This window comes from Oryzias melastigma, linkage group LG15 (assembly GCF_002922805.2).
Source record: "Oryzias melastigma strain HK-1 linkage group LG15, ASM292280v2, whole genome shotgun sequence".
Taxonomy (NCBI): domain Eukaryota; kingdom Metazoa; phylum Chordata; class Actinopteri; order Beloniformes; family Adrianichthyidae; genus Oryzias; species Oryzias melastigma.
This window is the reverse complement of record NC_050526.1, coordinates 11,498,038-11,510,444: the sequence shown is the minus strand read 5'-3', so window position 1 is coordinate 11,510,444 and position 12,407 is coordinate 11,498,038. Positions and strand designations below refer to the sequence as shown.

The 12,407-nt window shown below is 40.7% G+C and overlaps 1 protein-coding gene across 1 annotated transcript in view; it reads right to left on the bottom strand.

Moving 5' to 3' along the window:
• rel (v-rel avian reticuloendotheliosis viral oncogene homolog) overlaps positions 1–11,445 on the bottom strand; it is a 15,790-nt gene extending 4,345 nt beyond the window's left edge. The window contains exons 1-5 of the mRNA XM_024297006.2: positions 10,984–11,445; positions 10,694–10,732; positions 9,505–9,644; positions 9,278–9,426; positions 7,016–7,107 (exon numbers count right to left, since the gene is read on the bottom strand). Coding sequence (XP_024152774.1) covers positions 7,016–7,107; positions 9,278–9,426; positions 9,505–9,644; positions 10,694–10,732; positions 10,984–10,990 — 427 coding nt within the window. The 5' untranslated portion in view covers positions 10,991–11,445. The remainder of the gene's footprint in view (positions 1–7,015; positions 7,108–9,277; positions 9,427–9,504; positions 9,645–10,693; positions 10,733–10,983) is intronic.
• Between the last annotated feature and the right edge of the window lie 962 nt (positions 11,446–12,407).

Sequence of the window (12,407 nt, the reverse complement as noted above, 5' to 3'; positions counted from 1 at the left end):
TTCAGCCTCAGCTAACTTTTAAGGTGCTTAACACAAATAACAATCACTAACACTGGTACTTTCTAAAAAAAGAAAGTTAGAGATATGAATCCACTGTTGGAAAAACTTTATCAGCAACATCAGTGTAACATTTTATGTAAAAATATCTATATGGGGACAAATGCTGCAAACTAGCTTCAGATCAAAGCATGGGACTGCTCCATTAGTATGTTTTTACATCTGTCCCTATGTGATCAATCAATCAATCAATCAATCAATCAATCAATCAATCAATCAATGTTAGACAGCCGGTTGCTGAATATTATGCATTATTATTATGGTCTGCGGGACAGTTGTCACAATAAATCCATATTTGGAGAAAAAAATAGCCTTTATAAATGGAGCTTTTATTTTGAAGTCGAAGGCTTTTCTGTTTCCTAACGGAACCTTTTCTGCAGAAATAAACTTTGCGAATATGTTTGTGTTTTTGTTGACTTTGTCAGTTTGTTGATTAGGGGTCGGTGCTTTAACAAAATAGCGGATGAACTTCAGATGTGTGACCGAGCGACTTCATGCTTCAGGAATAATGTGGTGGAATCCAGTAGTTTTTCAAAATAAAACTTTGGTAACACTTTAGATGAGGTACTGTAAAACACTCAATATAATGTTGACAAAGATAGATAATACATTTGTTAAGCTTGTAAGCAGTTTATTAATGACCTTTGTAGACAATGGCCTCACTTTAGGTATTGATGAATCTTTCTAAGTATGTAAATAAACCGTATTCGGCTTATTGTGTTAATAAATGTCTTATTAACACCCTATAAACACATTAATAATGTTTGTTAATATGTTAATAAAACTTTCAAAGGAATCCTATTATAAAGTGTTACCTTTAGAATCAGATTATAAATAAAACAGAAAAAATCTAGGTTGTGTTTTTTTTCTCTGAGGTCCGGTACCAGCCGTCCCAAGGACCGGTGCTGGTCCGCAAACTAATGCTTGTGGACCCCTGATCTGGGCTGTTGATTCTAGCCTCCTGTGAGGTTTGTTTGGTGAAACAGAAATGAACTACAGTTGAAATCACATCTACGGCGTCTACACTGTGCATGAGGTCAGTGTGCTGTCGGCTAAACCTCATCTTTGGATTCATAAGCAGAACAGAGCTGCACGCAAGCACATGCATATCTACACATGCGAGCGTCACACATCCCGCCTTCACGTTTGAGTCTGGAACACACACACCCGTGTAGGGACGGCTCTCACTGAGAGACGCCCGCGCCCCAACAGACACCAGGCTTTCACATCTGCCTACTTTCTCTTCCTCCACCTCTCAGTCTCTGTCTCATGCGCTCACGGCAAGGCAACCCCGCCTACGCGCCGTCGCCATGGTGACGCGGCACCATATCACCTCAGAGTGGAAAGAGTTGTCTGTGACATGGAAGCCGAAGACGAGGCTCCCTGCACGAGTGACCACGGTGTGTGCTGACGTCTGTGAAAGTGGTGGGACATGAAAGTGCCTGACTTCGTCTGCGAGTGTGTTTTATGTCTTTTGGAGGGTATTTTACAGCATCAACTTGTAACGCACACAAAGCGTGTACACGTCTGTCACAGAACTAAATCAAAGAAATCAAAATAAAATATCCTCGTCCTAACACAAAGAATGATTGGGTTTCAGATCTGTCTCTGCACGCAACGCTGGCACCGGCGCTCGGTCTGTCAGTGTAAAAATGAGGAAGAAAATGAGAAACATGTCGGCATCTGTATCTGAACTTCCCCAGACAGTGACAGTAATACGGCCTGCACAGAAAAGGTCGACGGCGGGCTCCAAAACTCTCTAGAAAACATTAGTTTGGGTTGGCAGAGTGAAGCCTCAAGCCATGAAGCGTGACAACCCCAATTACCAAAGAAATCTGTGCAGAAGACAACAACACCAACAATTCCAAACCAGATTTCTGCCAGGTCATCAGTTTGTCTGCTGTAGGAGGCAGACACAGAGCGGAGAAACTGAAATAAGAAGCATGTGGAACCCTCTGGTGGAACATGCCTGCTGCTGGACGCACAGCAGGGGCAGGAAGGTGGGCTGCTGTGGGAGCGTGCACGCTGAACAGAAACCAGGGCAAAGGGGTGAAGCCGGCAGGTTGAGGGATGGGGATGCGAGCGGAGCAAGGGGCGCAGAGGATGGGGGACGGGTTGAGACTGTGGGGGCCAGGTCTGAGAGTGAGAACGAAGAGGAGGCAGGTGCCAAGCCTCACCACTAAACAATCCTCCATGACTCACTCTCACCGGGTTTCAGGACACGCCACCTGATGCTCTGCCAGCCTCCAGGAGGCGTTACTGAGTTTCCAGCATCTAGACACCGATTCTTTAAAGAACCAGTCTGAAGAAAATTATGTTTTTAACATGCTCTTCCAGCATTTTTCTGATATTGGAGAACATAATTAACCCCAAAATTACATTTCCGGGGATTAATTTAATCAAATTGTTGAGAATCTGAGGCAGATTTAAAAAAACAAAACCTAACTCTCAGTTATGGGTGATGGGAAAGGGGGCGGGGTTGCTCCATGCCAACAACTCAGCAAATTTCTAATGAACTACTGCTGCTCATAACTCATGAGAAACACAAGTTTTTTTTATTTTGGCAAAAAACAAAACAAAAAAAAAAACCTGCATCATCATAGGAACACAAAGATGATCAGAATGGGTCTGTAGATCTGAAGTGCTCCTACCCTCCCTGTACAGTTTGTAACGTCCTGTTCTTTCAAGGCTGCTCCAGAGGGGAACAAAGGCGGATGACTGCTTAGCATCCGTCCAGTTTGTAACTTCACTTGATGTCATCAGACTTTCAACATTTCCTCAGGTTTTCATCAGCAACCCACAAACCAACGCTGTGCTACGCTGAGGCGGGGAACGTAGCTGAACCTCAATTATGGAAGAAAGTGACGAGTTATTATTGAAATACACAAATATATAAATAAATAAAATGAAAATCTGATTTACGGTGCTATAGGTAACAAAAGTGTGTTTGCTGCTGTGTGGAATAAAAAATAAATGGCTAGTAGGAAGAATATATATTTTTTTATTACAAGGCTACTCAAAAGAAAAAAAAATACTTTTTGTCCAATAAATCCGGCACATCTATTTCATTACTTTAAATCTTTAAAGACAACTCAAATATTAAACAAACTTAAGAGGGAATCTTTGTTTTCTTTGAAGGTAAAGTGAAATTTTCATCGCCTGAATTAAATGTCTTCTGGATCACAGCAAATCATTTCATGTAACCAAAATGTCTCAACAAAAATGATCATAAAACACAGTTAAAATGTTCCCAGTGGTCTTTTAATTATGATAATCCCATTTTTTGCCAAAAAGCTGTTGTTTTCTAGGACATAGTTTTGCAGAGCGGCAGGAGTTCATTAGAAATTCACCTGAGAGCAACCCCGCCTCCTTTCCCTCAGGGCTCGGAGCAGAAAGCTTGTGGCTCCGCCCAGCATCCCAACTATGTTAGTTTTAGTAAAATTTAAATAAATTGGAAGCTGTTGTGTACAGAATCCTGAAACTGTATCCGGTAAGGTGTCACGTTTCTCATAGTCTAACCCCAAAAAAGTTGAAGTTTCCAGCAAAAAAAGAAGCAACTGAACTGTAACCTTTAGAGGTTACGATAAAAATAAAAACAACAGTTTCCTAGCCTTCACTGGTCATTTAGAAAAACTTAAAATCTCTACAGGTTGAAACTACCAACTCCTTAAAACCTGGAGGAACTCCAGCATTGCTGCCCCACCTGGACTGGAGAGGTGAGTCTGGCTCCGAACAGTAAAGAGCAGGAGGTTTAAGAGATCTTCCGAGAGAACTCAGCTGAAGGTCGACTTCTTATCGCCGCGCAGGTGAGTTCTGCGCACGCAGACACCTGCATGCGCAGCTGCAGGCAGAGGGAGGCCAGCACGTTGGTGTCTGTGCGTGGTTGTGTGCGAAGCTGGTGGAGCAAATGCGTGGAAGGTGAAGCAGGGGGGAGAGTTCTCACCCACCCCCACAGGAAGCAGCTGAGTTTCACACCGCAGCAGCAGAGAGCTGCATGCAGGAGCAGCGGTCCCATTGCTCAGCTGACCACTGCACCCGCTCTGTGGTCATAGCAGTCGCCGCTGCATTCCATACAACCCCCGACATGCAAAAGCAGCTGCGCACCTGCGACTGCACAGGTGGGACCAATGCCCCCACCCCCATCTGGTCACACCTTCCACCCAAACACATCAGCAGGAGAACCGCCTATGACAGTCCGTGTAGTTGATGTTTGTGTAGAAACGCTAGAAGCTCCTCCAGTTTTACAGCATCGCAAAGCTCCTTTTATCACCTCCGGGAGGCGGGGGAACCCCCTCCTGGCTCCAACCCTCCCTCTTTAATGAATCCTGCATTCCCGGCTCTCACATGGCCTCCTGCAATTGCGACCAAGAATGGGGAAGTAGCTCGGCGCCCGTTTGTACACGGCCTGTGCGCTGGTGTGGACCGCAGAGCGAAGAAAAAAAAACCAAAGGAAACGGTTCTACTGTAGATAGCGTGGCGGCAAGAGCGGATTTTCAACTCGATGGGAGGAAAAAGAGCTCTGCTGCCTGAGAACTGGGTCAACCGCGGCTTGAAAACAGTTCTGATGAATTGTTTTGAAGGTGGTTTAGCAGTAATAGCATCATGTCATCGTGATTCTACAGCTTCGAGCTTCAAACATGTTAGCATTTGTTAGCATGATGTTGAACAGGAGAAAAACACCAGTAGCTAAAATGTCAGCTGAATATCTTTAAGGGCCAAACATTTCCTAATCTTTTCAATACTATTAAAAAAACAATAAACAAAGGATAAAAATGTTTTTATTTTCTAAAATGACTTTAAGGATAAGGCAAGTGTTAGCAGTGCAGCTGTGGAGCAACAAGTGTTCTGTAGTGATGTTCAACTTTGTCGTGTCCAAATTTCCTCACTACTTAGTCCACTATATGGTGTGGACTAAGACCAGTGGTGTGTGTCGGAATTTACAATTCCAAAATCTAGTGTAGAGGAAATATCCCAGAAGTCTTTGTGGAAAACTAGTGTCCATCCATTTACTTTACAAGAGAACTGGACTGATCTGTGTCCAAATTAAACTATTTTTAAAAATAAAACGAACGTTTGCATCATCAGAACATAATAAATTAATAAATAGTTTCTGTTAAATGCTTGTATTGATTAGGTTTTTACTTCATGAAATCTGTGATATGATATTCACAGTTTAGAAAAAAAAAGTAGTGAGCATAATAAACGAATTGCTTTTAAGATCCAGTGCACTAGACTAGTCCTGCACTACATAGTTTATTAGTAGTTATGGATTACTACATAGCTATAGATTTTTATAGAGAAATAAACAGCTATTACTCAGTCATTCTATTTGTCAGATTAATCATTCTTACTTCAATACCTTTTTGTTACCATGTTCTTGATAATCCTATTTTTTATTCTTGTTTTTTTCTGTAGTTCTAGTTATTCCAACTAACCAATCAGATGCCTGTATATGGTCTCACGCTGAATGTTTGAAACCCTGGATTAACAAATTCTCCTGAGTCTACTTTGAATTGGTAGGGGAGTGGTCTTCCAACAAGCTAACTTCTGATTGGCTGTCATAGATACATTGATTCAGAACGACTCAGACCAATTACTCCAACAACCATATTGCGACTAAATAATTTCATTTAGTTGGAACTGGAAGTCAGTCATTTTCTATAGATGACATCACACCCACTCAGTCCAGTTCTCATGTACAGTCAACTATGCTCACTAGATTAGCATAGATAGACCACAATGCATTGCATTTGAATGATATGTCATTTAAAAAGTGTGTATTTCTTATAAATGATCCAGGTTATTAATATTTCAAAGTGGATTCAAAAATAGTCTTTGTAAAGTCTTTATATTTATTAGGTTTTACAAATCTGTGACACAATATATCCCGTTTAAAAAAAGCAAAGTAGTAAGTATATAGTATAGTATAGTCTTTTAGAGGTTACTGTAGTTATAGAGTGTTGAGGGATTTTAGACACAGCCTTTGGGTTCTGAACTGAAATTATTAAAGTCATTTAGCTCATCTGTCTCTGCCTTTTATCTGGAGCTGGGAACCCGCTGCTAAAGATTAGCTTTTGATTTAAATGTGTGAAATATTCTTTCACCATAACAAATGTCCATCAAGAAGAACCGCTGCTGACCTGGATGTGTCTGTGGACGATCACCACAGTGGTTACTCTGGTGCTATCCCTCTCAGTGAGGGGCTTTTTCCACACCACTCTCTTCACAGGAAAGAAAACCACAAGCTAGCCCACTTTAACTGCAGAGCTTCCACCCAACAAGCAGACAAGCCATCGACCCGCAACAGTTGTTTTTATAAGTGTTGAACATTTATCGTGACAGTTTACAATAAAGGTTAAATGTAGGGCACTGCGACGGCCAGAATTGGCCTAGTTTTGGTTCAGGCATGGGTCTGTCAGGTCTTAAGTAGTCCAGATGTGGGCGGGTGGAGACTTGGACATTGATAAGTGTGTAGGCCAGGGGTGCCCCAAAGGTCCAAAGTAAGTAAAATGTCACAAGTTTTATCTTTGGGACAAACTTAATGCCAGGTCCTCCTGCATTCATTTAGGTCCCTAAATGAATAATAGAATACATGAGTAATTTAAAGGTATGCGTCCCCGTACTAAAGGATTTAGTAAAAGTGTGCTTATACTAAAAAAAATACATGTTAAAGAATGATTATTTTGAAATTTTAAGTTTTTTATTCTGTTTAAAGTACTACAGAGGGAATTGACCTCAAAGAGCAATAGCCTGGTGGTTCTTCTGCTCATAAAATCAAATATGAAGCACCTCAAACATGCTTTTGTCTCAGTAATAATGTAGTTGCAGACACATGAAAAGCTGCAGATAAAGTTAGGAGATGGGATCTAATAAAAAGTTGGCTAAACACCACTGCCAGGGTGTTCGACCAATGACAGTGCAGGATCAAAGCGTGGAAAAAGCAGGTGGGAGGACTAACCGTTGAAAGGGTTGATCCCTCTGGTGATCCTCTGGTTGATGGCTTCTCTCACTTCCCGCCTCCTCACACACTGGATGCCCAGATTCTGGAATCTGTGTCAACACAAACACCAGAGAAAGTGACTTTCCTGCTCCCTCCCAGCTGATGAAGACCGAAGACCACGTGACGAAGATGAAAACAAGGACGCGAGGCGTTCACGATCACCTAGTCTATTAGAAACTGGCTCTTCATGAGGGCTCTCTCTACCGTGATCCAAAAGGAGCAGATATTTGTGTTTACAGAAGACGAGAGATGACGGAGGATGGTGAAAGATTTGTAAACTTTACAACAAAAGATAATGACTCATTCATAATCTGCTGCACGCTGCAGTGCTCACACACAAACTTTGTTTTCTCTAACACAAAGCAAACATGGGTGATGTCACTCGGGGAATTCCCATGTTGCCGTCCGCATCACAGACTGGGTTTGACAAATGCTCTTTGTGTGAGAGACTTCGTCGCTGGAGAGGTCCTCTGCACTCCATTCCAAAACCAGGCAAAGAAAAGTCGCTCGTAAATCTGACCGTGTTTCTTCACCGACAGCCACAACGACTACCGCATTTTTCAGACTATTCATTTCCCCAGAGTATAGGTCTAAAAAAAATGATAACAAAAGAAGAAGAAGAAAAAAATCACAGTGGAAAATAAGTCATAACTTTCATTATTTAACAAAATATGGAAACAAGAACGAACATTTAATCTGAAAAAGCTAATCATAACAACGTAACAGATAACACGAATAGACCAAATTTATGCATGCTTCAAAACATATTTAGCTTCATGAATCATAGGGGGAATCTAGTATATTAGCGCAAATTATGACTAATTTCTAAGATAACCACAGCATAAAGAACATGCTAACAACTCAACCGAACTCTTTATATCCCTTTAAATCACTAAAACTGAGGAATTCTTCATCGTCTGTGTCGCATAGGGCTGGGTATTGCCAATAATTTCCAGAATCGATTTAATTCAATTTTTTTTTAATTATTTCCATCCTCTCAATTGAATTTGATTCAATTTAATTTTTGAGTTTACACATTTATACACATTTGTTTAGAAATATATTAGTGATCTATATATGTTTTGAAGATATTCATATTAATCTGATACAGTTCACATACTGTAAATGGTATTAGTGAAATTGTGAGATTGTTAATAATATCATACAGTGTTACATGGATTCTTAAACAATTGTTCTGCCTCTCTTGGAGGGCATTTCAGTTTGGCCACTAGGTGGCAATCACACTCTAGCATTACACTTTACTCCAGAAGAAGAAGAAAGTACAGGCAAAGAACGATATTTTAGACCACAAATGGTTAATTTAAAGGATATTTCCTTAAAACAGTTTGGAAAATTTATGCCTGTGAGTTTATAAAGATGTTCAATTAGTCAATGTATGTTTAGGTTGACCGAGTGTTGGCATTAGCCGCCCTATGGAGAATCCCATTATATTTTAGCATCAAGCTAGCGCACTTTAGCATAATGCATTAGATCGATCTCTACTTTTTAGAACAAATAATGGATTTTATCAAGCCAGCCCTGTTGTCTTTGAAAAAATTGAGGGGCCCCCGGTCACACGCAAGACGGCACTAGAATCAATCTGTAGCTGGAAGCAGAAATCGTAATTTTAGCTGGTTATGTAAGCAGAAATTTTCTAATCTGGAAACCCTTTAATTTAAAACCTTTTCAGAACTATTAGCTTTTGAATGTGAATAAACTAAATGTTTTTTTCTCCGTGAATCAACTGATCAGAGCCGCGAAATGCCGTTTTTTTTTCTCTGTTAAGAGTGTCATAGAGCAAAAACGTCAAAAAGGGTGGATAAAAGAGAGAAGAAATGAAAAAAAAGCTTGAAAGCTTAAAACGATACTTTTCTTTGCGACCGGCTCTGACTTCCGACTATTAATTTTTGGACGCCATATTTTTTCTCTGAAGCCAGATTCTGTTGGAAAATTGCTGAAGTTTCTTCTACTGCCTTTTATCAGTAGCAAATACTGTTGCACACACCAACAGTGGCCTCTAGTGGTCATTAGTGGGACAATAACCAGCCTTTTTGTTTTATCGCATCTAAGTCGCACCTGGGTATAAGTCGCACCCCCTGAAACCTATGCAAATAAAAACAAGACTTATATGGTATGGAAAAAAATTCCAACACGTGTATGCAGACACTGGAGCTTTGACGACTTTTATTTTCTTGATTAACACTAACAAGGAGAACTCACGCAATCACTTTGCGATCCGGGCCAAACTCCGCCTCATAGAAGCCGTCTCTGCAGTCTCGCCCCACCAGGTCGTGCGGATGCGGTCGGTAAGGCTCGTTTTTCGTAACCAGGTAAACGCGCACCATTCCTTTACCTCTGTAGTTCAGGATCTGAGAGAGAAGATCCACAAACATTAACACTAAAACAGGCTCTGCAGATGCGAGGTTAGAGGAGGTGTTGTGACCCACCTGCAGACTCGGGTAGCTCCTGTTGTTGTCCGTGCTCCTCTCGCCGGGGATGCTCCCGGCGGAGCGACCCTCACACTTGTACCTGAAGCGCATGCCCCTCTGCTTGGGCTGCTCGAAGATCTGGATGGCCGGCAGAGCCACTGCAGGGAGGCGGATGTGCAAATGAGGAAAGGTCAAAAAGGAGAAGGAAACTTCAAGAAATGTTGAAAGAAAAAATGCGACAAAAGCTTTTTCTTCTTTTATGTCAATTTGACCTAATGCCTTAAGATCATTAGGACAAGATCTTATTTGACACTTCAATTCTGAACAAAGTCAGTTTAAGTAGATAAAAACATTACAGCTATCATAACCTCTGCCAGTGTGACAGACGCCAATCAAAACCAAATCAGCATCACTAGGTGAAGCTGGGCGGAGCTACAGAGGGGAATCTAGACAACCTGACTCGCCCCCCTATGACGAGCTCTCAGACTTATCAAGTGAAAGGGTTTCTTTTAGAGCTCTGGAGTTCCGTTTGACGCCAAACATGAAAGTTATTTTCCATCCTGGGATGCTAGCATTACTAATACATGGAAAGCAGGATCAGGCCGGGAGCTGTGGCTCTCCGCTGTACGCAAGGTCCATGTAAATTTTATATTTACATGAAGAAAATACAAAAACAAAAATTTACATAAAAAGGATTTTAGGAAAACACAGAACAGTAAACATGTTGTTATAGTGAAAACCACAACATTGGCGTGAAAGAAAGCATGATGGCGTTCGGAGTCCTGCGTCGACCCCTCTGCAGGAAACTAAAGCAGCCGCACATGACGGCTGTGTGAGAGAGGAACTAAAACTCCTCTGAGAGGCATTTCTGTCTTGTGCAGAAGCAGCCTCTGCACTAGCAGTCAAACCAGGGATATCCTGGAAACCTTTTCCAATGTGGAGAAGAAAAACAGCAGCCTGCTGAGGACACCTCAGGATGACGCTCCCCAAACATCTTCTAAATATGGATTACCACTGGTGAAGATAAGGAGCTGAAATGCCTACGAGTTCAGAGGAGCTTCTAAAAAAAGAGCTCAGTAAAACTAAAAAGAGGAAGTGAAACGGCTCAGTGAACGCAGTTATTTCTTCTTTCTGGTGAACTGTGACTTTTGCCTCCATAAAACAACAGAAGCACACAGGAGCAGCAGGAGAGCAGAGGTGGACTCACTTAGATGTGGATCATCCACAAGTCTTGAGGGCATAAGAGCTGAGGAGGGAGACGTTACAGGATTAAAAGTCAGAATAAATGAGCAGGATCAACATCTACATCTACACTGGATTATATATCCTGTAAGAAACCAAACTGTAAATCATTGCAACAAGGAGGAAGTTGACAGACAAAACTCCACTACTATGTAGCACAAAAGTATAAATAAAGCTGTAATGTAACGTAAGGTTTTGTTTATTCATGTTTGCATTGCTTGCGACAAATATGTAAATGAATAAAAAGTAACTCACTATCCATGATGCCGTCCCGATGCTCTTTGAGACTTGAAGAGGTGAATGAGAGCGGTATCCGAGAGCAGGGAAGTGTATGTGAAATCTAACCGGGGAATTCCACCACGCCTCATCGGGCCAATCACAAGCCTCGGAAAGACGGCGGCTGACTCCTCCCTCTGCTAGTCTACGACGCCACACCCAGCAGCCCCGTAAACCGACGAGCTCCCCCACACCGTGCCGTGCTACAGCCACCGGCTACAAGCTCGGTTCGGTTCGGTCAACTCGGTCGTTTTCGCTCCCTCACTTTGTGCTCGCTTTGATCTTTAGCGGGGTTTGCTGGAGGGAGATGCTGCCTTCTGATTGGCTGATAGTCACGGCTGTGTGCCGATCAGGTGTAAATAACGTGTTACGTCACTGTCGAGTTAAAAAAACCTACGAACGTAACTGTTACTCACACGAAAAGAACACAATTCAATACAATTGACAATTATTAATTACATTTGGGAAGTTTCATATTAACAAATACAAGTTTTCTTCATCACAATTTATTTATAGTAGTAATTAAAGAAATATAATCTTATTTACTTACTATCTTTAAAAGTATAAACAAAAATCCATACATATTCATGGAAGTTGTCCATCTTTTAATATTTTAATTTATTGTAATGTGTGCTTTGTAATAAATATGTCGTCCCCTGGTATTCTCATTGTTCTACTTGTCCTGCATACTAAAGTTAAAAAAAAGTTGCTCTTATTCCTAATTATTTTGCGTTAAAATATAGTCATTGCTTTGTTTTGGATACATGTTCTGTAGTCAATAAAGTTTTTTTTGTTAACGTCCTTGTTATTGAGGTCCGCTTTTGAAATGGGTCTGGTTGTATTTTTTTTAGCAAATAGACGGACCCTTTCAACAAAATAAAACACCATCAATACTTAAACCTGAAAAATGTTGCTAGAATTGATAACTAATAATTTAAAACTAAAAAAAAATAACTAGCCCCAAACTATAGGATGAGTAAACGTGTTTTATTTTTAAAATATCCCAAGAAAAAGTTTACAATTTTTCTAATAAAAACAACAAATTGAAACACTTTTCTTAGGCGTCTCGTAAGTTTTTCTGTCCTTCCTCTTTATTTTGTTGTAAACAATATAAAAAAAACAATGAGGTCATATAGCACAAAGCGCAATAACATGCAGATATATATTTGATAAATTATGTTTTTGATATAATTGGTAAACATTTAGAATGGTTTATAAAAAAATGATAAAATCACAATATTTAAAAATACAGGCTGAAGGAAACCCAACAAAACATTTTTTTGTTGGTGAAGGGCGCCCTCTGCTGACTGAAAGTTGTTTTACACCACACAATAACCCACTCCAGTGGAGTGTTTTTAACATGTTCTTTTTCTGATGATCGAAGACATACATAAATAAATGTA